At 39.0% G+C, this 27,951-nt stretch overlaps 1 protein-coding gene across 1 annotated transcript; it reads left to right on the top strand.

The window, feature by feature from the left end:
- Nucleotides 1-1,856: 1,856 nt before the first annotated feature.
- LOC134648958 (polycomb group protein Pc) lies at nt 1,857-27,443 on the top strand. Its single transcript, XM_063503627.1, has 3 exons — nt 1,857-2,221; nt 2,840-3,224; nt 26,191-27,443. Exons 2-3 carry the CDS (start codon nt 3,156-3,158, stop codon nt 26,923-26,925), a joined length of 804 nt encoding a protein of 267 aa, XP_063359697.1. The 5' UTR covers nt 1,857-2,221; nt 2,840-3,155; the 3' UTR covers nt 26,926-27,443.
- Nucleotides 27,444-27,951: the final 508 nt, after the last annotated feature.

Raw genomic sequence — 27,951 nt, 5'->3', positions numbered from 1 at the left:
GGTAGACCTGTTCTCACATACTGTATCATATGAGCTGTCTAGACTTGTGACATCGGTGTCACTGACACTTTCATTTGATTCTTCCTGGATATTATTATTTTCTGTCGGGTCACTTGAAGATAGTTCTAAAACAACGTAATATCTTTTCACAGTAGATTCTAGAAATATAGCATCTCTGCTCTTTATTACTGTAGTCGTATCTGGTACTATAAATCGGTAGCCCTTGGTATGATCACAATATCCAATAAAGATCATCTTGAGTGCTTTGGGGTCCCACTTCTTACGTTTCTCCTTGGGCAGGTGGACCATAGCTTCACAGCCAAATATGCGCAAGTGTTTCACATTCGGCTTTTGTCCAGACCACATTTCTTCAGGAGTTTTGAATGATAAAGACTTAGTTGGAGAGCGGTTGATCACATAAGCAGCGGTGTGTACTGCATCAGCCCAATATTTCTTTGGTAAATTGGCATTCTGAAGCATACATCTTGCTCGTTCCACAAGGCTTCTATTCATCCTCTCTGATAATCCATTGCTTTGTGGGCTATACGGTGTGGTTGTTTGGTGTATGATACCTGCACCTTTTAAGTAGTCAGAGAAGTTTTTGTTAACATATTCGGTTCCACCATCGGTACGAATCACCTTGATCCTGACATTGAGCTGGTTCTCAACTTCGTTTCTAAATTCTTTAAATTTTTCTAGAGCTTCTGACTTGTTCCTGAGAAAGTACACATACACTTTCTTTGAGTAGTCATCAATAAATGTAATAAAATATTTTGCTCCGCCAAGCGTCTGAGTTTCCATAGGTCCACATAGATCAGAGTGAACCACTTCAAGCAAACTTTTAGCTTTTGGCCCTTCACTTTTAAAAGGTAATCGAGTCTGTTTACCTTCTTGGCATGTTATGCATGTCACATTTTCTGTTTTCGCCGAGAAAATTACATGATCAGTATTTTCTGTCATTTTCTTTAGACTCTGAAAGTTGAGATGCCCCATTCTCTGGTGCCACAAGTAAGTATCTTCTTGTTCTGCAACGTCAGACATGCATGCATAGCCTTTTCCAGGCATATCTAGCCTGTACATGTTGTTGATATGGGTGCCTGTTGCTACTATCTGACCTCTATTGTTTATAATAGTACACCCGTTGTTATCAAAATTTACTTTGCCACCAGTTTTTGCAATTTCACTCACTGACAGGAGATTGTTAGCAAGATCAGGAGTATAGAGCACATTTGTAAAAAGCACCTTGTTTGCTTTACCTTTATCATCATATGTGTCTAAAGTTAATTGCCCTGCGCCCTGCACGGATAACACTTCCTTGTTGGCAACCTTTATATTATTTATCGGAGGAGCAACTACATTACAACTACTAAATCTATGTTGGACGACATGCTGTTGGACGAAATACGTGTTGACGTAATACGCGTTGGACAAAATGCTGTTGGACGAAATGCATGTTGGACCAAATACGTGTTGGACGAAATGCGAATTGAAATATCATTTGGACGAACTGCGTATTGGACGTCCAGCTAACAAATCGCTATAAGTACTAGCTATAGGTATATAGAATAAGCCTATATATAAAAAAAAAGAAATCATTTGTATTAAGTACATTATGATTTTATGGACATCTTTATTTAGTTCTCATCAACCTCGCTACGACAACTAATAATAAAACACAATACATAATTCGCGTCCTTTGTGTCGCAAGCTGTAAGTATATTTATCGCTCGTATCTCCGCCGAGCTGACAACAATGCCCTCAATGTGCGGCCCGCATCCGGACCCCTCGCTATAATCCAAAATGTCCGTTTATTTTTCTACATGAGCAGCGTACAAAAAACAAAGTTGAAAATCGAACTAGAGAGAGAGGCAAACACGCAACTGCCGAGCCGCGTCGGGCGGGGCACTGCGTCGCGTGTTCTTATTGGTCGCCTCGGCTTCTCGCCCGCCGCCCGCGTCGAGCGGCCAATCAGGCGTGCGTTCGTATCTCCTCTCCCGCACCCCGCAGCCACGAAACGACGACGGCTCACGAATACCGACCCGATTCGACACGACTGTGAGTGCCTTAGTTACTTCACACGCGTTCTGATAGCCGGTCGCTTTCGCTGACGTTTTCAGTGAAATTTAAATAAGCTGGACCACTTTCGCGACCGAGTCTTTGTTGTCTTTCGACGTAGTCAATTCGTTCGTCATCGGAGCTGTGTTGTGCCGCTACTAAACAGGTATAATTTAAAACAAACTCGTCACATTGTTCCTAAAGTCATACTAAACCTAATACTTTTTACAGAATTAAAATATCTCTTCAAAATCCCGTGATAAACAAGTAATTTCGCGCCGGATGATCGAACGTAAAAGCGGTGTCCTCGTAATCAACGTAGGCCGTTCGGCGCGGCAACGTCGCGCGTAAATAATAGGGTAGCGCCGTGTTTCTCTCGCAGCCGGCGCGGGCTGGCAACGCCGCGTGGCTCCGCGGGAAGCGCCCGGCGCATTCACCGACAACCGAATATACCTACCTAGCCGCGACCGCGCGCAATCACAACAACTGCTTTCCTTTTGCAAATTATAACTTGTACTAAGATGCCAACTCATTCGGAGTATATCTTTGATGGTTTGTCTATCACCTAGGATCTTATCTTTATATACCTATTAATCTAATTATAGTACACACTTATATACACATTAATTATGTGTTATATACAATTACCTATCTTATATATGAAAAAGACAATTTATATTCACGATAATACTAATTTTAACATCTTAACTGCATCTATAAAACTTGAAAGTATTATAAACTGAAAATAAGGCACGATGTTGATGAAAATAAAACTTGTTTACAGATATCGAGCGGTTGTTTGGAGACCGGTAGCGCGCTCTGTCGGTGCGGCGAGGAGTGACGCGAGCGGGGCGCGCGGGGCGAGGACGGCCTCCCCCTACTTCAGTTTCTGCCGAGAGATCATACGAGGAGGCCGCGTCGCGTAACTCCAAAATCAAGGGACGTTCGCGCGGCAACTTTAAACTGTGACAGTGTGTGTTGACAAGAGCAGTGTACTGGATTGCGGTGCCTAACCATTTGGATGCAGTGATCGGATCACACTAACTGGATTGCAGTGTTCTTGTTGGATCTGTTGAACGAATTTTGCCGGCAAACTGGGGATGCACAAGATGGGCCTGGGCGACAGCGTGTACGCCGCCGAGCGTATCATGAAGAAGAGAATTAAAAAGGTGAGCTTTCATTATTTTTACGCACGTAAAAGTTTACGCAATTCGTTTAAGCATGATCATATACCGGCTTTGGCTTGTTTCATAATAACAGCTTGTTTTCGGTTGCGAATTAAAACACGCTTTGTGTAGTTAGTGCCCGATGCATGGTCTGATTATAATTTAGATTCTGGTGCATTAATCCTGGCATTGTGGCGGCAGCAGCTGGTAAGGGTTCAGGCTCCTTTCACGCGTGTTTAACGTTGCTTATTATTATCAAGGCTCCCCTTACACGGCCCACAGAAACCGGGGCCCACTGAGAAATTGAATGGCCCATTATGCCCGTCTTGAGATTACATTAAGTTTTTGATAGTAAACAAGTTTCTCGTGAGGGTAGCCTTGTGACATTGTGACATCTATTTATGTGTCTTTTGGTTCTGTTACTAACCCTGAGTTTGAATAAAAGTTTGAATGGTTCCTGTTTGTTTTCTTGTGTGTCCGGTTTTTGTGGGCTGCACGGGTAAGGTCACACACGGGGAAGCTCGGCGTGTGGGAGGCGAGTGTTAACTCGATACGCCCACTGCGGTAAGTACTCTTTGAAGTCCTAATAGACGTTTCATGCATAACACTGTATTTTCAGACATTATAGTATAATTGAGTAGTGTCCATTTGTTCCATGGAACGTTACAAACAATGCAACAAAATGGGGATTATTTCTTAAGAGATAATTGGGATTTTTTTGCTATACCAAGGGAATTAATGGGAATAACTCCTCAAATTTACTGCAGCTCTCTTTGTGGGGCTGACATATGTTTTATAATGAAACAAAGCTCTTAAAAGTTCAGGTTTAATTTTTTGCCGGTATAATGTCAATGCGTCACGTGACACTGGGCGTACACGTCAGTTTCCGGCGTTGCAATCACATGCGCAGGGGTAACTGCGTACACTTTTATTTACACAATTAGGTATCGCGATACTTGCGCGTGTAGTTATTTACTGCTCTACAAATTTATCTTCTCGCTATATTTATTAGTTAGTTTTGAAGCATGTTAAAAAAAACAATATTGTTTTTACTTTTAACTTTAGGATGCTCCAAGAATTGACCCATATTTATTAGAATCACTGTGTTTATGTTTAATATTACTACCTACTTTAAGTAAATTTTTAATTATTTCATACTGTCTCCTCTTTTCCTAGCCTTTTTACTTTTAGGATTTACCAAAATAGTTTTTTCTTTAATGCGCTGATTAATTTTATTTAAACATTTTGTCGTCTAGGTAATTTTATAAAATGGTCTGAGCCGTATTTTACACACAGAAAGCTATGCCTAGATTTATCATATAGTAATTATTAAAACTTAAAAAAAATCATGAACGTAACTTTATTTGCGTAGCTATTAGAAGAAATCGAAAAGTCGTTAAATTACTTAACACTCCAATGAGATTTTTTTTAATACTTTGCCAACAAATAACTGCTTTCAGTAACACGTTATAACTAATAGGTATTGAAATATATTTTCTATTAAAAGCCGAGTATAGTTCTAAATTCATGAACCATATCATCCTGATACGCTCTAATAGGAAATGAATCCCGAAATAGGCTCCATAGCTGGAATATCAATATGGAACCGTCACAGAATGCCTTAATTAATCCTATTCCTGGAGCTGCCCAGTCTGCCGTGCGTTCATTGCGCGGGGGTGGCTCTGAAATATGTCATAGCCATATTTGCAAGGGGTTATTCAGAAATTTAGCTGGGTTAGTGGGAAACTTGGAAACTGCAGGTAATCTATTTATTGTTATACCTACTCTCCCATTTTGAAGCTCATTTTAGGCATAGGTATTTAAGGCAAATAATAAATTAGATAACCAATTTATTGCGAAACCAATAAATTTTAGGTACGGCTAAGCTTTGGCAGAAAGAAATGAAAGAATAGAAAATGTGAAAACATCTGTTTCACAGTTTTTGCGTAGCCTTGTTTTTTGTGTTGAAGTTGTAAAAAAATTGGAATATCAAAACAATAGAAAAATTGCCACAGTTATTTTGATTTGGATCTCCACCACATCCTAAAAAATGTATATTCTTAGGTCTGAATCAGTTTTCATATAGAAAGTGGTCTTTAAGCTTTAGATAAATGATGTGATCCTTATTCATCGCTTTACCGTTATTTTAAACATGCTCTTTATCACATTTTAGTTATAGAACTGTTCTCATTAGTCAAAGCTAATACCCAACCCGTCCCGACTTCACAAAGCTAAATTGGAACAGATTTAGCGAACACGTGACTCGTGACTAGCAGTTAACGACACATATTGTTTTGTACACACGCAGTGCTGGAGCAAACGTAATGCATTGCAGCTATGAGAGTTATACTATGACAGTAGGTACTTATTATTACACTGATTTAAACTTTCACGATTTTTACACATTATTAAATTGTACAACGGGACTTAATCGCGTATCTAAGTAGGAGAAGACCCGAGACCACGGCGACAACGCCGTCCTCGAAACGTCGGAGGTAAATCTTAAAACTTAGATAAGTACTTAGGTACGCAATTAAGTCCCGTGTTACAATTTAATAGTACTTATATTACCTATAACACTCTCAAAATGTGCGAAGTTTCTTACTGTTGTATTGATCTCATATCTGTGGTGGTCCTTTTTGCTGTACGTATATATGCTACATTAAGGACTTAACTTCATTCCTTCATATATTTTTCAATAGCTTAAAGTGTCTAATCACTACATACTAGGGCTTCCAAATACCGGACTTCTCACAATACCGGTATTAATACCGAAACTCTTCATCAATACCGGGATCCCGGTATTGGATATGAATCGCTTAAAAATATATAGTTTTATTAAAAAGGGGAATTAGAAAGGCTCACTGGAATACCAGATATGTCCTAAAAGCTATTACAACAATAAACAATCAATGCTGCCATCTGCAATAATTTTATTTCACACTCCAGGTTGGCAATAATTTTATCCAATTTATTGACTTCACCTCACCAGTCACATTTGTAGTCCAACTTAACCAACCAGACAACATATTTTCAAATTTCCGTCAAAATTGGTTTGCCATTATTACAGTTATCCTTGCTCTTTCGTTTTATTTTTTGATAAAATTATAAGAACTAATTATGTTAATGTTAATGTCACGTGATATCATCATATTCATCACTCACATAACTTCAGGATTCATCCACCACCAACCACCAAATATTTATCTACCGCATTAGGCAACGATCTTGTTTCAATAATAAAATGCGGGCTAGAGACCAGTTAGAATTAGACCAAGTAAAGTCTGCAACGATTTTGATAGCATACGCAGTGCAAGTATTATTTGTACGTCATCATTTCATGGAAGTTTGACGTTTAATATAACACTGCGCGTGCTATCAAAATCGTGGCAGACTTTTCTTGGTCTAACTCTAGATGCGTCTGACCTTTAGTAAGCTTTTTGATACAGCCGAATATAATGGATTTAAAGGGTTTATACTGCGCATTTCCCTCATTTTTTTAAATACCGGGATCCCGGTATTGCCTTTAAAAATACCGGTATTGAAAAATGCGTTTAAAAAGACGGGATCCCGAAATACCGGGATCCCGGTATTGGAAGCCCTACTACATACCTAATATAAAACAGTCGCTTCCCGCAGTCTGTCTGTCCCTATGCATGCTTAGATCTTTAAAACTAAGCAACGGATTAAGATGCCGTTTTTTTTTAAATGATAGAGTGATTCAAGAGGAAAGTTTATTTATAATTTGTTAACCCGTGCGAAGCCGGGGCGGGTCGCTAGTCTTATTTAAATTGGCAATATCAAGCTAATAAGCTAGACACACTGGGCTTTAACTATCTGCAAAGGTTAGTCGAGCTCAGTTAACGACACATACCTATTGTTTTGGACACACGTATTGCTGAATCAAAAGTACCTACCTTGGTCTAGTCTTATCTAACGTTTAACTCTAAGTTGGGCGGTATAGTTTTTGATCAAAACCTGCTAAATTTCGTTCTGTTTGTTACTGTGTTATGAGTCCTATGCCCAGGCTTCATTTTGCTCTGGGTAAGGCCTTCACAGTTTCTAATGCCTTCATACATTTTAGAGTCTGTGCAGAAAGAGAGGAGTCTGGGGCCCAATACATTCCACGACTCTTTCCGCACAGACTCTACATAGCTGCAATATCGAGAATTTAAACCCAACAAGGGGCTTTTCTTTAAATATCCGCAAAGGTCTTCCGTTACAATACTTCCGCGTACAGAAATAAAGTAGGTAGGTACCTACATATTTACTGGGTAGAAGAAAAAGCTTGGAATAATATGGACTAACCTAAAATTCATAACTGCAATATACACAAATTCACACTACATTTCAACGTGAAACGTACCCTTTATTAAACTTCATTCATTATGACAAGCTGCAGCCGAAGTTAGCCTCTACGGCACGGCCGCGTCAAAAGGAAACTACTTAATACCAATATAAATAAACCTATACCAGTGGGATTTAAACCATCTCGTTAGTCAAATAAAGGCTATTTCAATCTGATATCTCCTTGGCTTCTTATCTGTCGGCATATTCTAACGTCGAGCTAACGTACCAAGTTGTACGAATTTCAACTCTGCGTCACAGTCATACAGCGCAAAACGTATAAACAGCGGATAATTCATAAAGTAACTCCTACAGAGCGCTGTGGCCCTGGTATCTCGGAGCGAACGCGCCAGTATTCGGCTACGACCGAACGGACGTCGAGTGCGCATGCTCCCCGCCGGTTCCGCCGACCAATCAGCGCCAAGCACTCGGTCGCTAGCGACTAATGCATTCCGCACGTCTTATTCCAGGAAAACTAACTCAATTGTGTTTGATGGATGCATCTTAACTTTTTGCTTTCTTCACAAGAAATGCCGCCATATAGTAAATCTTACCGTAATAGCCGTAATTCGCGTTAGAATATGTTGTTTTTGCGAGCAGATAGATGCCACTTTTCCACTACACTTTTGCTAGCAACATCCGTTGTAGTTCAGGGGTTGACGGTGAGATGGCGTTGTTATAAATTAGTAGAAAAGTAAGGCAAACCCTGTTGATTGCTTGTCTGTTAAAGAAAGTTTCGAGAAGGGTGGTTTAGGGTAAGCTTTCGTATAAGTTTCTTGTATTAAAAAGAATATTTGAGTAGTGTGCTAATTCGTTTCCCATTTTTTTACTGTTGTTTATTCAATTGTTTCTGTAATCAATACAATCATAACCTTGCATTTACATAACCTTGGAGTTATCTGATTGCAAATTGAATTTATTCACGTGTAACCGTAGGTACCTTAATTAATATTATGACTTTACGAAAGAGTACAGAGTATAAGTTTCATAATTACACACCAAAATACACAAAATAAAATCTACTCTAAAATGTATTATGGTGACCTATTTTTCAGTTATTAGATACCTACTTAATCGACATACAGAATGATTTGCAAGTGTTGTGAAAACCATGACGTTTTATAGATATTAATAATAGGTAGGTATAATAAGAATATCACTGCATAAATTTTAACTGTTTTGAAAAAAAAAGTGTATTTCAAATTATAACGGCCCTTATATTCATAAAGGTCAAAGTAGGTACAAATTAACAAAAAAAGACACCGTTATCCACGGGTCACGATCTCACCCGAAGCCTTCGAGAGCGCCAAGAAGGAGCCAAGAAGCGTCCCGGGGCGACACAAAGCGGCCAAATTTTCTATAAATAATCGCCTGACAATGCCGATCTGTAATTTTATCCGGCCCTACCTATATCGGAATGAAATAAAAAACGCGAAGAGAACAGGGCAAGGTGTGGAGAGGACGTTTTTTAATTTATTATTTTCGCAACGATTTTATTTGTTATATCTTTTTAACCTTCACCTACAGGCAATAAGTATATAAATCCGGCATTAAATCCGCCATTTGTACATTTTTTTGTGTATTGTGCAATAAAGTTTAAATAAATAAATAAATTGAAAACATTGTAAAATGAATGTCTGTGGCAAGGTTAGGTATTATATGTATAAAAACATAAAAATAAATATCAACGGATACGAACATGACATGTTGCATAGGTTTTAGGTTATCATAATATGTATTCATTTATGATCGCCTAGAAAAAAATCCGTGTAACACGAAGTCAATGCATTTCAAAAAATATTTTTTACTTATTTTAATTAACCATGTATTTTTTAACATTTTTAAGACCGAGATGTTATGACCGAAATCTGTTATTAATAAGTTTGAATAGTGTGATGGGTACAGGCCAACATGATAGACACCGGATTAGTTATATATTGGTAACTTTAATCGAATCAATGTAGACATTCTAAATAGAGTTAGTTCACTTAGTAGTTTTATAAACACAAGTTACTTTGTAGTACAAACTTAATAAAATAAATAAATTAAAAGCCGCAACTACATCCACTGCTCTCGATGTTCCAATTCTTCCTTTCATTATAACTACACTCTTATATACCCGTTGCGTAGGTACCGGGCCGCCACCCTTCAAAAAACTATGTGAAGGGTCCCCCTATATTTAGAAAGCATACTTAATCGGGTACACGTTCGCTCCGAATATTAAAGCAGTGAATGGGGAAACGTCATATGGGAACGGACCCCTCGCAATTAGAGAGAACGCATTGTCTGCCACTTGCGTGGCATTCCGTTACACGCGGCGCGACGGGAACCACAATGCGAAATCGAGTTCTCACAGTATTCGGAGCCTGGTTCTTAAACGTCTTTGAATGAGTGTTTTGGTTGATGACTGCTGGCTTCGTCTTCTGTAATGATTTTGAATGAACAAAAGATACTGTAGTCTGTAGTACAGTAATCAGGCTAATAATGTACTTTATTGAGACTCCTGTTGCAATTTTCATTAAACAATACTATCTTTTGTGCAAGGAATGTATCTAGAAGTGTTTGTTTACCTTTTTTTATCCTGACATAACATTTAGAGCCACCTTCACAACCATTACAAAAATTATAATATCTATGTCATCACAAAAGACTATTTTTTTGTTTCGTCACAACTGAACTTAACGATATACCATTGTCGATCCATGTTCAGTTGGCATATTCTGTCGATTTAGGCCTGAAACAAAATCCCACCATCAATCCCACTTCCACATACGAAATAGGAAACGACATCAAAGAACATGGACACCGTTACGAACATAAAAACGAGAGACAAGTTGACACTCAGTCATTATAAACGCCTTTAAAGATGAAAGGTAGTATAAAAGCATAAAGCCCATACAGCGGCTGCTTTTTTAATGCAGTATTATAATGCGCCCGCCGATCGGTCGTTATGCCCCACGCATTATTATGTAGATGTGATGTGAAACGAAAAGGAAATGTTTTTTTGTGCCTTTATCTGATGTAGATAAAGCCATAAAGGGACAGTAATTAGTGAAGGATATTGCAGGTGAGATGTTCCCACATGATGCGAACTAAATTATATTATACAGGAAACTAAATAATTTTTGATGCATCTGCTGTGGACGATGTAATTTTGCCCCTACAGAACCGCATTGCTCAATCTAACTACAAACACTTTGATAATTACTAAGCTGAACCGTGCCCCCACATCGTCCCGTTGTCGGACCTCACCCTTCTTTATAACTCTTCTAAATCATCAGCAGCACATAATTCCATATTCCTATAATGGAATGTAATCAGTAACGCCGCCTGCGAAGGGCCGCGAGGGTCAGCGCTGGAAAATATTTGGTGTATCTGCGTCCCTCCATTATTGTGTTTTTCTTATCGGTCCCGCAGGGAATGATGACTCTTAATTGAGTTATTATTTGCATTCATATTTGGGTCCAAGGGTTATTTGTTCAACAGATTCAGAAGTTAGCAGAATTCTTATATCAAGTTTGAATCTGCTTTGTCTGATAAATGGGTGTAATCTAAAAACAGGAATAATCTCTTAGCGCTTGTTCATGAATCTCATTCTTTTTCCGTTTACGCTTAAGCCATACGATGCATAAGTACCCCACCTTGGATAGGTATTTTGTCTGTTAATCAGAAAGAACCATCCGATAATTTACCGTATTCACCTATAGATTCCAATACAACAGTACCTTTCTAACAATGAAGAAACGCGGCGTCTGCAAATCAAATCAGGACGGTCATGTCCTCCACAAGTGTTTGTGCAGCGACTTAGACACGAGTGCGGAAGGGTCGCCCCCTGCCCGAGCCTGCAGCCCTACATCGCCCTTTTGCTTAATTTGCCCAATACAAGCATTCGTTATCGCAAGAATTTTACCTATCAAATGGTTCAGGTCCTTTTGTGACAGATTAATTATGAATTTAGATTTGAATGGCGCTGTTTATTGAGAAAGTTACCGGTCGTTGTCAATGTCACCCTCTCCTTAATTATAACATATTAGTCGTTATAATTTGAAACCATGTGTACCTGCTTGTCATGCAGAGCTGTTCTAATGAAATACACATACTCGTATGACATCAACCTTAATGTCAAAATAGATCACCAACTTTGCATTCCTATTGCATTCAAAATGAGGTTAATGTAAACTAACATATGCAAAACAGACCCCAAAACTAAACAGATAAAATCAAAATCTATCTAAATACCAAGGCCGATTAGATAATTATGACCCGTCTGACAGCGCAGCGTGTTCGTTGATTTTATAACACTATTGCCAAATCCATTTATGTTTAATGATCGATATAATATTAACTGTTACGGATTCGAATTATTCGTGAACTATGAATTCTTTATTGCATATTACAAAATAGTTTTGTTGAAAGATTTCACGTCGTTGTTTGATATTCACTTAAATGTAGGTTATTCATAGGAAGAATTGTTAAGGAAATGTCTGTATTTGTACAACAAACCCCTATTCAAGTGATATAAGAATCCTTTTTTTGTGGGGATTATGGTGCTGATCTTTGCCTGAAGGTATTGCGTTGCGTCTCGCTGGCATCCTTTGAGCTATTTTCTACATTTCTATTGGCATGATTATTAAGCTTCTTATGTGTTTGTAGACCGGTTGATAAACATTAAACATGAATAGTCCTTCCTTATAGTGGTCGTTTGATTTTCTAGATATTTTCTCATTACCTTGCTAATGAGAATACATTCAATAGAAGAGCTTCTGTTTACGACATCCGCGCCCGCAAAAGAGGAAATCCTACCTGGTTTTGCCGGTTTGTTTTAGATACATTACCAAGTTTAAATTCAATTCTTGTTAGTATACATATTTATATGTATAATCTAATTTAGTAGGTCTATTTTAGTACCTATCAGTAAATTAAGTCCAATAGCGCTACAACCGCAAACATTCTCGTCTTTCCCACTCATATTTCGATGCGTGACGGGTGACAGTGCATCGATTTAAGTCGAGTCGATGACCACGAGTGCCGTTATCGGTACTGTTTTACAAGGCCCTCCAAGGCTATATAGGTTCATTTCCACTGTCGTTTTGGGTAGCAACGATACGATTTGTAGGATTAGTAACGACATTAACCGTTACATTGACATAATTAATTTCAAAATGTATCGGTTTTGTTAAATCTTATCTTTACTTCTTTCTTCAAATCTTTCGTAATTTAATACACACAATACTTTGCCTTCACCTTCACGAAGTAAAAACCTAATTAATTCATAAAACATATCGATATTATGAAGACGACACGTCCGTGCGGCATCGTGGCAGCAGAGCAACTGGCGGCCGCCGGCAGCCCGGCCCAGCCCCGTTCCCAGACTTGCTCGCCTTGTCTGGCGTATCAGTTTTCTCGGCTCGAACCACCACAGCGCGCCGCTGCGCTCCTGGTATTTGAGTTACGAAAGAATACGCGCGAGACTGCGTCGGCTGATAAAAAACCGGCCTTGTTCTTGTTGTTGTTTAAGAGTACCTTTATTATTAAAAATTCTCACTGCAAAGTGACTGATACGTCTTTTTTCTTTCACATCGCCCTTAGCAACCGTCACGTGTGAGGTCGTCTGTGTTGTGAGGTCCGTACGTGGCCGGAATAATCACGCTCGCTCGGTGCGAGCTTGTCCTCGGACACTTGTGATGCTGCCCGCGTTCTGCTGGCTGCGAACTTAACTTGATTACGTGAATAATTTACGAAGTCTAGAGACTTTATTATGCAAAAATGCATGGAGAGCCACTGAGATCTTTCGAAATGTATGTTCCACACGTACACTCAAATTACACACATGGGTTATTACACAATGTATCAAACTATCAACACATAACTAGGCATTAACGAAATTATCTTCACTTTACAATCGATATTATCACAAGTTGTGTATAAACAATGTGGAATAACTCGCACCCAAGTCGAGTGAATTTCATTTCTAAACATCTCGGTTCACGCGTTCGGTGTAATTTAATTATCATAGCTGCAGTGTTGCCCTTATTAGGCGTTGTTACGACTCTCGTGCGAAGTTGTAATTCACAAACTAGGTTCTGTTTGGCTAGCTACCGAGAGCTGATAGTAATTTCAGGGAAACCCGTATAAAAGAATTCTCTAAATCTGTACAATATTCTTGCTCAAATACTAAACGTTTGGTTTTTTTTTTTGATAAAAAAATCCTAAAAATTTAATATTTGACGTTTTCTATGTACCTAATCTTGACATCCGCATCCGCGGATGTGAGCCTTTAAAAATCCGCGTCCGCGGATGTCAAAAAATCTGCATCCGCAACATCCCTGATCTAAACGAACGAGAGATAAGCAAACCAAAAATGTGGGCAATAAATACGACAAAATTCTTATTCGCTGAAGCTGATATCTTAATACGCTTTAAATGCTATAGTAATTATTTACGTCAATTTGACATCTGATAGTCGTTTAAGCTTGGTGCTAAGGTGCAGCTAAAAGCATACAAATTCAATAAAGCGCGGGGTCTAGCCAGTCACTGTCGTTCCACTTTAGATAAATGAATTTTAAATATGGAGGCCATTTTTGGGGGGTAAATGAGAAAATTAAAAAATAAAGTTTTTCAAACTATATCGTGTTATAATCAAATGAAAGAGCTCATTGTAAGAATCTCAAATATATATTTTTTTATAATTTTAGGATTAATAGTTTAGCAGTTATTCAAGAAAATAAGCAAAAAATTACCATTCCCTCCCTTATCTCCGAAACTACTGGGTCTAACATTTTGAAAAAAATACACAAAATAGTTCTTTACCTATAGATGACAGGAACACCTATTAGAAATGTGTAGTCAAGCGTGAGTCGGACTTAATGTACCCTTGGAACGCGAGTCCGACTCGCACTTGGCCGGTTTTTTTTAAAAACATCGCATTGTGACTACCTAGCTCTTATCGTAATAAAAGCATTGAAATATTTCATTTTATACCAATACCTTTACATCTCCGGTCTCGATATTGCGGCCGGACACCCGAGGGGGGTGGGGGGTAGGGGGATTAATAGCCTGCCCCCGGGACCACTGAGCTTGGCGGCTGTCAAATGCTCCACTTTACCAAGTTTACCTCAGTTACGCTTAGTTAAATACCTGCATGTACCTACCTAATAGCGATTGTGGATTCAAACTTCAACTGTATAAGCTATGTGTGAAAAACAGGGTATTCATACTTTAAGTATTTCAAACAAGATTAAGCCCAAAATTACTTTAAGACATCATTAGACCTCTGGCCTTTTCAGGTGTTTTTTTTATAATCTGGATTGGCTACTATTATTTTAATTCAGTACCTACTAAATATTTGATAAAATTTTAAGTTTATGTTTATAATTGATGAAAATCTGAAATATCACTAGGTTATATACCTAACGAACCTAACCTAACCTAATTGATTCCACTTCGTAGCAAGAAATTCCTTTGTAAAGTAAAAAAGTAGGTAGTGAAGAAACGAAAAAAAGTAGTGAAGTAACGAAAAAAGCAATGAATATTATAGTTGAAATCTTTTAAGCTTACCGTTTAAGACTATGAAAGCTTATGTTCTAAACGGTCAGCTTAAAAAAATTCAACTATAAGTATATAGTTCGTTTTTTTTTAGCATTAGAAATAAGGTAAACAATCTTGACGTGTCTTTTTATTGAAAAACACGTTTTAAAAATACATAATGGCAAATATGTAACAATTATGAATCTAATATGATCATTTATATTCTTCTGCTTTCATAAGTAATAGTTACTGATTTTTAAAAAGCGTTTTTCAATTAAAAGACATGTCAAGATCGCTTACCTTCTTTCTAATGCTAAAAAAAAACGAACTATAGATGTTTTCTTTTATCCATTTAGGTTTTTATGTAGGTAGGTAGGTAAATACCTATACTCGTAGTTATGCCAAGCTCTCAGTAGTCTTAGTATATTTCCAACCTCTAGTAGGATACCTATCTGCTATGCTATTCTGCTGTTTCATACTTAAGGCACACCGCCTTAATAAATTTTGTGAGCAATATTACTCCGTCTGAACTAGCAGCAGGCATTTTTTCTCCATTCCGCTCCGCTATTTAACTGGTGTATTTATTCGAAATGTATCTCTCAAAAAATTCTTAGAAATCATACAGCAAATAAAAGTCGAATTCATTCAATAGAACAAATTAGGATGTTTTGTACCTTTTGTGCCTTCCTATCCAAGTAAGTACCTACATACCTATATCTTCTATCTTCCCAGTTCCCTGAGACATCGTTAATATTAAGGTACTCTGCTCTGGCAATCTTCCGTTTCGAGCCTAACAGCAGCCAGCAGCTGCTTTTCAATCGGATTTCAACTTTGTGTGCAACACATAGAGTATCTTCTCAAAATGACCAGTAACTCAGCGTAACTTTGGAAAGCGTGACGCTGACTGTCCTACCCATTAACGTCCTTTGAGGAATGCGTCTCTTTATCGTCTAAAGCTATTGAATAAGTCAATTTTCGTAGCTATTATGCCAAACGCCCAAGACCTCACCACATTACATTTTCATATTTGTCTCATTACGAGTATTTAACAACAGCACAACAAGAAACTATTTTTATTGAACCTATAAAATATAGGTAAATAAACTGTCATTCAATAGAACTTGCTAACTATGTAAACAAAAGTTACTAGTAAATTGACATTCAGTGTCAATTTTAGTATGGCGGTTTATTTACATAGTTAGCAAGTTCTATTGAATGACAGTTTAGGGGAGCATAGGTTACTGTAATTGAAATAAATTACATATTTGAATAAAGTGAAAACTCAAGTTTTTCTGCACTTTTAATCTTAAAAAAATCTAATAAAAAGGAGTTTGATTCCTCCAACGCGTGATGTCATGTTTGAAAATTATACAAACTTCATGGCGAATCGTTTTGAGTAGGTAACTCCTTTGACTATAGCCATTCCGATCCCCTATTCTTCCCCTGACTGAAAAGCAAAAAATAATTATAACACCCGCGATAAACCATCACAAGCTCATGTCGATATATTTTCTAAAAATTACTGTCATTTTAACTCCGACAAAATTTGATTTAAGAACACTCCGTAAATTGCTCTCCCGGCAAGATATAACGAGCTCAATCCCCAATGCCCCAGGGTGTAAATTTGAATGTAATCCGATTGTAGCATTTAATTTCGCGACCCTCCGCGCTAAAAGGGTGGGTAGAGGGTGAGGCCCACAATTGGCGTGCCTAATAAGCTGCCGTGATTAATTTTTCAATGGAACTTTATGAAAAATGGCACTTCGCATGTCTTACTTTCGGAAGCTCTAATCTTTCTTGATTGTTTTGTTACTATTACGACTGTATCTAGTCTGAATAAAGTCCAGATTTGTAGAAAACCAGAGAAGTTTAAGAGTTTCTGTAGATTGTTCAAGGACTTGTTGATTGGGTGTGACGACTGACAATTCAATTCTTGAGTACGGAAAGGGTTTTGATAGATGCCCGCTTCAGATTTGAGGCCCGATTTCACCGCTAATTGAACAAGAAACTGTCGCGGCTCTTTTATAAAATCAGACTCTTCATTTTTCAAGTAAGATTAATGAGGGAGATCGGATGAGAAAAGTATTTTGTTTGTCATTTTATACAGTTTAATGGGGCCCACTGATTAACAGTTCCGGACGATATTATCGGCCTGTCAGTTAGAACAAAAAGTTGACAGTTCCGAACAACTGACAGGCCGATATCGTCCGGCGGACTGGTAATCAGTGGGCCCCTTAATAGGTACGTCAGTAAATACAGGTGCGGGATATATTTATCAAATGAAAACTATGTTTTTAATTTTCTTCTATACCTAGTAGGTACCTTAGTTTGATCATATCCACATCTATGAGTTATCTTTATCTACAGCAAATAATCTACTTATAATCAAAATCGTTTGGAAACTATTAGCACACATTAGATGGATTATTTCTGTCCTCATGGAGCCCAGATACCTTTGTAAAGAACAAATTCCCACTTTTATCTTTTAACTTTTATTAAACATATTCTTCCAAATTCTAAAATATAAAACTTGTGGGGTCCAGGAGGAACTAAAAATTATCATAAGTATACCTAGAGGTAATTTTGAAGTCAACATTTTATTTTGTTCTGCAAATAGATCGAGGCCCCAGGGACTCTTTAAAATGGGGTAGGCAACTGTCAAAGGTTTTGCATAGATGGCGCCATCATAGCTTGCCCCTTTTTCTATGAAATTTAGCTTAAAGGACTTGCATCCAAGGCATAAAAAAAAAATTACACAGTTTTAAGGATTGTCAGGGCTTGCTATGCTGGCGCCATCTGCTAAATATTTCGACAGGGCAACCCCATTCTGGAAAGGAAAGAAACGTCATCAAAAAATAACCGACTAGTTTTCCCTTCTCGTTATCTCATATATCTTATCTTGTAAGACAAGCATTAACCCTACCAACGCCACAGAAGGGGCACACCAGTTAACCCCACTCGCGCCGAGGCGGGCGAAGTCGCGGGATGATGCGGGCGATCTGTGCGCTCGTTAATATTCAGATTTAGCCATTTAAAATACTCGCTCCAATGGTTATTTATCGTGTGTCGTTTAAAATATGCAACCACTTGACGAGTCTTGTGATAAAAATTCTACGATTTAAGATATTATTATTCGACTGTTCGTCGTTGAAGATATTCCTCATATTTCTGTGCCACTTATGTCCAGTACCTAGTATAATCTAGACACCAAGCACAATCGGAGACCAAAATCTCAAGAATAGAACGAATCTAATGAGTTTTTAACTATAAATAAAAACTAATACAGTTTTTAACTATAAAGGCTCTGACATAGGTAGGTACTTCAGTATTAAAATTATTGTATACTGGTTACTTACTCGCGCTCGATCGTTAGAGTATCGTGAGCTAGAGACGGTCGAGTCGGTGCTCCAGTCGACGAAGATCTCCAAAAACGGATCTAAACATGGGAGTCGAGAGTATATTCGGCTTGACTGATTAAAATATTTTTAAATATGTATCTTTGATCCCGAAGAAAGGCGGATCCATAACTTCCATAGTAGATACATAAGTACCTATCTATTTAAAAACTCCCATACCTATTATTGATCCAGTAATTTTATACATTTTGCTTTTGCGTCAAATCCGGTATAGTTCTGATTTTTTGCAGACTTGTTTATGATGTTGGCCCAATGAATAATCCAAGTTTGTGACCTCGAGCGCCGAACGCAACTTTTTCAAAAATCGAAAAAAACGCGAAAATTTCGTTTTTTTTTTAAGTTTTGGGCGATTCTAACCCTATAGGACTAGTTTTTGATAGTACCTTCCTTAGACGTTTTTTGACAAAGTCGCGTTCGGCGCTCGAGGTCACAAACCAGCGGGCTCAGCACGGTTCCATTTTTATCCACTATCACTAAGCCCGTCACTTTCGCACTTACATACTTGTTAGAACGTGACAGGCATGGTGATAAATGATAAAAATGCGACCGTGCTACTAGGGCTGGATTATTAATTGGACCAACATCATAAATAAGTCTGCAAAAAATCAGAACTACCGGATTTGACGCAGAAGAGCCACGTTACAAAATTCTACAATTTCACTGGATTATATTAGGTAGGTACTGTAATCACATAGCAATCTTATAACGTTGCGTATCTGCTCTTCTAACGTAGCGTTTATGTCAGGCGCTGCAGTAATGTAATTGGCATCACAGTTTTCATATTACAATCCTATAAGTACCTAGAGTCCAGACGTGCTGGGCAAATCGACCGATTTTACCTATCAGGAAAATATTTGGCGCCAATCTCATCTAGCGTCCACGCGTACACAATTTAATCACCAATTTTCATTCCATAGATACTAACTTCGAAAATTGGCATTTTTGTCCGCACCTGCTGATTTGATCATGGAATGAAATTGGCGTTTGCGTCCGCATCGCACAGCCTGATTCGATCGGAGAATTTCATCAGATTGGCGAGAAATTGTCTCGTCTAGACTCCACTACCTTTACCTACCAGTGGCGGCGCGTCAAACATATATCCATAGGCAAATTTGGCTTACATATTTCGTTTACAATTCTGCTCAAACGTCCAAAAACAGGCCAGCTGGTGGAAATCGGCTTTTATGGACGCGCCGCCACTAAGCTGTCATCTACGGAAATTGGCACATATTTTGCTTACCGAAGTTACCTACGTACAAGAGCTCAACTATAATAGGTATATGGGGCTACACGTGGCTAATAGAACCTTTAAACTGATTATAAAACGCTTGTGCGGACATTTCTGTGGCTTCCTTCCGTGTCCGGACAAGCGAAGCATATGCAGCCTTGTGCCTTGTGGCTCACTTAACTTGTAGGACCTGCCTAAGTAATTTATTTGTTAGATTGTAAATAGGTAAATTTAGCACTAACTTCAGGCGGACTCTATCGCTGCGTCTTACTTAAGCCATAGAGAAAAAAATACATAGAGTGCTCACTCCATACATCAGTTCAGACTATTAATTTCAGTGTCTACATCTAGCATCGAGTAGCGGAACTATCAGTACTGCTACTTGACAATAGATGTAGCACCGACCGGAAAGTCTTATGCCGTTGAGATAAGACTTTCCGGTCGGTGGCGACATCTATTGTCAAGTAGCAGTACTGATAGTTCCGCTACTCGATGCTAGATGCTAATAGTCTTTTTGGTACTAAAACTGATGTATGGAGTGAGCACTCTATGTATTTTTTTCTCTATGCTTAAGCGAACAACTCGCGAACGCGGGGGTTGTTGAATCAATCAATTGGCAGTTCAGCAATTTTGGAGCCCCAAGATTAAAAACGGGCCCTTGGCAGACATGACAGTGCCTACACCGTTCAGGTAGGTAGGTAACACGTTGTAATCAATAATCCTTTGATGATTCCATAACTTCCCATTAACTGCCAGTGCCATCAGCATAAACGTCAATTAAGCCCTAGGTATTATCTCATCGACCGCATTGCGGCTGACTTTAATTACTCGCACTAATTACCACGCGTTCTGTTCCGTCCTAATTGGCGTCGTCCGACCAGACGCGGTCCGCCCATGGCGCGATTACTACCATCAAATCTACCATCTTAGCCACACCCACCGAACAAACAAGACTCAACCTTAACGGCTTACATACAAGGGCTATAGTACTGGCATTAGTAACGTGGTAGGTCGAGCCGGACGTGCGCGGGGGTGGGGTGCGACGCGGAGGAGGCGGGGCCCTCCCTTCGCCCCGCCCGGGCCGTCTCTCGGCCAATGGCGGCGCGCCAGCCGAACGAGTTCACCTTGCCCATACGTCCCGGTGGGTCCTTTTATTCTTTGAAGGATTGCATTCGTTTATGGTTTTGAGTTTTGCTGCGGCGAATACTTGATGTCTTTTGTTTGGGTTTATTGGTCTGACCAGGTAAAGAATTTGAATTGTCTTTTTGTTTAAGTTTTTTACCTGTTTCTTGTCATTATTTATCTAAGGTACTTAATTATAAATTCGTTTAAAAGCAATCTAGAATGCATAGGTACCTACAATAAAATCATTATGTATTTACTGCTTTTGTCAAAACAAAGTTTTAATATTCCGGTTTCATGCTAATTTTAGTCAAACAGCTAAAGAAATGAAACTAAGTACCTATATTGAATTTATTTATACTACATCCCGACGTTTTGAACCCTTCGTTTCGTCAGGCGTGGCTCACTCCGCGATTTCGTCGCTTTGCTACAGGTAGCTAAAAGTACATCCGTTCCACACCAATTTTGGTGGCTAGCCATAAGCCGCGCGTGGCGCTGTCGCCACACTTAGCGGCCATATCTGTCCTGATCGTAACAGACGCGTTTTGTTAGAGAGTGAGTCTCCTGTACACTAGCACTATTAGGTATTTAGGTATTCTGTGGTTTCGTTTCGTTGTCGGGATGTAGTATAAATTCAATATACGCGATATAATCCGTTTTATTTCCAGAGATGCGATTTATTTGAAATACTTCTATTTAAAATGCAAATACAAAATGCAAAATACCTATTTTGTATTTTGCATTTAAATGCCTTTTAGTAAAAAACATTTTGTATTTTATTTGAAATACTTTTCGAGATGTATTTTGCATTTTTAATATTCATTTCAAAATGCAAAATACTTTGTGATTAAGTTTAGCCAACATTACCAGTCAAACAAAATGAAATGAACGAATGACGCTTGTATTGCCGAATTTGACCGATAGAGGCGTCTGCTAGCCATGCGCGCCCTTTTTTTAGGGTTCCGTACCCAAAGGGTAAAAACGGGACCCTATTACTAAGACTCCGCTGTCCGTCCGTCCGTCCGTCTGTCACCAGGCTGTATCTCAAAGAGTAGTATAATATATATATGAGAACCGTGATAGCTAGACAGTTGAAATTTTCACAGATGATGTATTTCTGTTGCCGCTATAACAACAAATACTAAAAACAGAATAAAATCAAGATTTAAGTGGGGCTCCCATACAACAAACGTGATTTTTGACCGAAGTTAAGCAACGTCGGGCGGGGTCAGTACTTGGATGGGTGACCGTTTTTTTGCTTGTTTTGCTCTATTTTTTGTTGATGGTGCGGAACCCTCCGTGCGCGAGTCCGACTCGCACTTGGCCGGTTTTTCTTTGGTCAGAGTGCGCGCCTTATAGCCGTTTAGACTCGCGGCTCGGCTCGCGGCGCGTCTCGTGGCTCGCCTCGACACACTCGCATTCGGCTTGTCATTCGGTTATAAATCTTATGCCGTGCCGTTAGTGTTTAAATTATATTAGCTCGATGAGCTTGCGAGCCACGAGAGTCTAAACTGGCTATTATGTCTGACTAGTGTCAATGTGAAACGAAAATGACGAACATTATCTATTCTATGGCTATTCTCATGATAAATACCTAAAATAAATAAAAATATCTGAGATTTGGTCAAAAGGTATTTTATTTTGAAAAAGTATTTTGAAAATACCTATTTTGCATTTAGCATTTAAAATACAAAACGCAAAACTATTTGGTATTTTGCATTTGAAATAGTAAATCTGAAAAGTATTTTGCATTTTGTATTTAAATGCTTTTTTTAAACCATTTTGTACATCTCTGTTTATTTCATAAGTACTTAGTATCGCGGTAACCGAAGACAATATTAATATGGCTGAAGTCGTTTACATATAACGTAACGCCATACCTAAGTGATTAAGTATGAGGCACTTATTGGTTAAGGCGAGGAATTCTCGTCTTAATCATTTGAGATAGGTACCCACCTACGTATTAAATATGAATGTTATATTTGAGATTTTAACCTCTATCTCTCGGGTACCGGTTAGGTATACCTACCTAATAAAATAAATTTATTTTTATTCGATCGTATAAATTATGGGCTGGTACTCAGGTCGTTTCACTCCCGGACATACCTAGGCCTTATTCTTATAAGGCGTTTGAAGATGCTCGCCGTTAGTGGTACATAGACTTACATAGTATAGTCGTTGAAGGTTCAGGCTATTCTCAAATCGTGTTGATCTCTTGGTACCTATTTAGGTAAAATTAGGTATCTACCTATAGAGTTTTCGTATAAGCCGTAAACATTTATTTTCAATACAATGGTAGGTATTTCTTATTTATGTAGGTACTAGATACCAACATAGATACACACTTATAGGTCTCTATGCAATTTTGTGCAAGGCATAATAGTACTGCTAAAGTTAGGTAATTCCCACAGATCTGAGTTTTAACCGGTTTCGTGATTCCTATGAATTTTAGTTAGAGATTTAGAATATGTAAATATACCTAAAACGGTACAATTTGTCCTTGCTAGTTATTAATTTCTCCTTGCATCAACATATGTGTCCCTGTTTTATTTCACCCAATGGTTAACTGGTAGAGAATGCCTTTTGGCATTAAGTCTGCCATTTGTAGATACGTTTTTCTTTATTTATGCAATAAAGTCGAAATAAATAAAAACCTAATAAATAAATAAAAACCGAACGCCCCTACAAAGTCACATCGCGCGTACCGCGTTCTTACTCACCCTCCGTCACTAAAACCAATAAGAGGCGAGGGTTCCCGAGATCCCGCCCAGTACCGAAACGGCCTATGTACATAATGACCAATAGAATTGAAGCCTTATGTAACAAAGTTTAGAGTTGGTTTTTCTATGTATTAGCAATGGAATTAAGAGTGAAAGGTAATAAAATGTAGGGTTTTATTTTTGGTTCCGTGTCGCGTTCGAGTAATTGCGAAGTCCACAGATGGTCGATACTGTTAACATTTGGAAAGGAATTTTATTGAACGTACTTTATTAAATTTTCTTTCATATTTCTTACTGCAGTACACAGATCATCGTACCAAACCAATAAATATAAGATCGTGTATACCTATACTAATGACATTAGTACCCTATTTAGGTAATGACATGACCTAATGACAATTCAACTAAGTACCTACACATACCTATTTGCAGGTAGGTAAGTTGATAGGTATCTACTACCTACTTCTACCTAGCATGTAGCTCAATTAGTAGATAGGTATTAGGTAACTATAGGTACCTAATTAAATAAAATGTCCTAGTTATAGGACATTAGATTAAAAAAAAAGTTTTTTTTTAATAAAGCCTATAATGTCCTACATTTAAGTAGTTCAGCATCAGCCATTTGACCACTCATAGCATGACATTAAAATACAACTGTTTAACACATGTCCGTCATAAAGTTCCTCCTACGAGTACCTACCGGCTGGCAAAAAAAAGAGTAGAAATTAAAAAGTGGCAACACTGTAGTTTCGTCCCTTTCAAATCAATCTAAGTAAAACGGGACGACGCTGCAGTGTTGCCACTTTTTGATTTCTACTTTTTTAGGGTTCCGTACCCAAAGGGTAAAAACGGGACCCTATTACTAAGACTCCGCTGTCCGTCCGTCCGTCCGTCCGTCCGTCCGTCCGTCTGTCACCAGGCTGTATCTCACGAACCGTGATAGCTAGACAGTTGAAATTTTCACAGATGATGTATTTCTGTTGCCGCTATAACAACAAATACTAAAAACAGAATAAAATAAAGATTTAAGTGGGGCTCCCATACAAAAAACGTGATTTTTGACCGAAGTTAAGCAACGTCGGGCGGGGTCAGTACTTGGATGGGTGACCGTTTTTTTGCTTGTTTTTTGTTGACGGTGCGGAACCCTCCGTGCGCGAGTCCGACTCGCACTTGGCCGGTTTTTTCCCATGCTGTACTGGCGTGACGATGTCAGATTATTAGGTACAAATATCTGGGAGACAGAGTTTTACCGAGAAACATAAAAAACTCAAAAATGCGCGTTTTCCCAGGAATAAGACCTAGCTAGATCGATTTATCGCCCCCGAGAACCCCCCCCCCCCCCCCCCAAACAGCAAATTTCATCGAAATCGTTACAGCCGTTTCAGAGCTCCCCGAAATATACATATAAATAAATAAATATGCAAGAATTGCTCGTTTAAAGGTAGGTATTAGATAGATAGATATATGTATTAATTAGGTAATACAAACATATCATCATAGTCCGCAAGTTCATGTCCTTTATGAAGAACAACAATATTCAATAATATTATTAATCTGTCCTTATATTGCATTGCCTGTCCTTTATGTAGTACAACAATAACTTTATTAATCTCTCGTATGGCATGACAGGTTTGCATGGGTATTCAATAAAGCCTGTTATTATATTTTTTACCGACCGATCGCGTAACAAAACCAGCATAAGTCACTAATTCTTTTAAACCGAGTTTCTGTATCTATCTCGGTCACTTCAATAAGGTAAGATAGAGACGGGAAAAAACGAAACTATAGCGGATACTTTTACTGGTTTTGCTTTTTATTTATACTCGGTAAGTGTTGACAATAGCCGAGTGCGCGAGGGTTCTCGGTTCGATTCCCGGGGAGATAGTCGCCAGCTGGCCCGGCAGGTGCGCTGTCTTTTGGCAATTATTTTTTAATACTTTAGGGCTCCGTGTTCTTTTTTGAAAACGGAACTAGTTTTGTTTACCTCATGTGGTATTTTTTTTTACTTTACAAGCCGTGCATAATACCTACATGATGCATGTAGATATACATTAAAAAAATAGTACACCTATTTATTTAAATCCGGCATGCCGCAACGCAACGCAATTTAATAATGAGTCAGTAACTTAATTGAAGTAAGTAGGTAATAGATACCATTATCTAGGTATGTATTTAGTCGAAAGTCGAAACTAATAATTATTTTCCGCGTATTATCTTAATTAAGTATCTAATTTTGTGCAACGACTGACTAATTCATTAAAAAAAATAAGATAAGAGCCGTCAATAGAGAACATGCAAGTTTAACGAGCCACGATAATGACTGAACCCGCGCTCTCACGCGAGTGAACAGTCGTTAGGGCTCCTGTAGGTAGCCTGCAATTCCCGCAATATGCCTTATCGCCTAGGTACAATCAACACGTACTTTAGGTACTGTGCTAACGTGACATCTACATCACAGAATTTGCAACCCTAAACAGTGCAACCTAAGATAAAAATTCGCAAACGCTAATTAGACCAGTTAAGTTTTTGAATTGTTTGAAACAGACCCACGCCAGTCGCGGCACGAACGCCTTCCGAGCATGACTTAACGTACCGGTCTCTTGTTACAGGGCAAGGTGGAATACTACGTGAAATGGAAAGGCTGGAAACCGAAGCACAACACCTGGGAGCCGGAGGAGAACATTTTAGATCCCAGGCTGATCCAAAGCTTCGAGAGGGGAGAGGATTCAAAGAGGCCAGGCAGGGAGAGGAAACGCGAGCGCGAGCACTCACCCGAGAGAGCCCGGAGCGGGTCCGACGAGAGGGGACCGCTGCCCGGCAAGCGCAAGGCGCAGGTCTTGTCCCAGGAGTCGGGAAAGATCGGAGTGACTATAACTATGAGCCCGCAGAGGAATCGCGCGCCGCCAGTGCAGCCTCCGCCAGCCGCGCCGGCCGGAGGCGCCGCCGCCCCCGCCTCGCCCGCCGCCGAAGCGGCAGCCCCCAAAACAGGCCAGCGACGAGTACCCCATTCTCCCGAAGAAGCCGACGCTCACACGCCTCCTGAACGCGAAAGGCGCACACAGACCCAGCCTGAAGCAAAAGCCCCCGCGGAGCCTAAAGGCGCGCGGCCACCTCCACCCGCGCCTCAGGAAGACGAGGACTCCTGGAGCGAACCCCCAGTGGCTGCAGCAGCGGCCCCCCAACCGCGCCGCAGCGCCGCCTTCTGGCTGGCGCGATCCCCTGTAGCAGACCAGATCTTCATTACCGACGTCACGGTCAACCTTCAGACCGTCACGATCCGCGAGTGCCGCACGGAGCGAGGGTTTTTTCGTGCCCGAGAATCTCGCCCCCTCGACGTCACGTAAATCCTGTATTCATTTATTAGTGATGGACAATGTACAGTAGCTAGTTATTTAGTGATTACTACCGGAATCTCGGCTCCCATAGACCGTACAACTGTCTAATGTCAAGCTAGGTTTGTCTTGATGCGTCAGAATATGATGAGCTTGTGGGTCACGGAACAATCTTTAGCTTGATCAATTGCCGACGGAGTACGTAGACTGTCCCCAAAGTTTATTGAAAGCCTAATGGACAAAGTGATTGTCAATTGTTAACTTAGATTATTTAGTTGTTGTTCAATTGGTTCGGCTGTGGGCATTATAAAGGACGTTAAATACAAATGTGAGGAGAATTGTTGGAAAATTTATGCAATAATAAATGTATTTAATATAAATTTGCTAACGAGCCTTTATATGTAAATCCCATTTAGAAAAATCAAATATCGGTTTGTATGATAAATGTACAAATGTCAGGACCTGCGACTAAATGCCAAGTGACTACATGATACCTACCTAAAATTATCGTGATTTGTGTGTTTGTAAACGTACGCACGCTTATAAATAAGTACCTATGTATCACATAAAACACGTTTTATGATACCCATTGATTTCATAATCATTTAATTCATATTATGAACATGGCAACTATTTGTATATGAGCTGGATAATGCGCAGATGCACTGAGAGTGACTGAAATCGTTTTCGAGAACATACTATGAGAACGGATTGTTCACATCTGTATTTAATGTACCTACTTGTAGGTATATGTAGATACATTTCTTAATCAGTTTTGTCCTAAATTTAGGACATTGGGCCTACTTAGTATGAAAAAATATGACAAATGATCTGCAAATAGCTGTTCATGTATTTTAAATATCTATTAATACTGGAAAAATCATGCAAAACATTATTATTAAATTAGTACTTATGTCACTTGTGTTGTGTCTAACAAATTTATTCAACGACGAATTAATTTACAGTTGTTTTATTTTAATAATTGTTGTTGTTATTTATGTAGTCTTGATTTAATTGAATGATTAGTATAAGTTATTT

Source organism: Cydia amplana, chromosome 6, assembly GCF_948474715.1.
Source record: "Cydia amplana chromosome 6, ilCydAmpl1.1, whole genome shotgun sequence".
In the NCBI taxonomy this organism is placed as follows: Eukaryota; Metazoa; Arthropoda; class Insecta; order Lepidoptera; family Tortricidae; genus Cydia; species Cydia amplana.
Note: the sequence above shows the minus strand (reverse complement) of the source record. Positions and strands in the feature narration are given on the sequence as shown.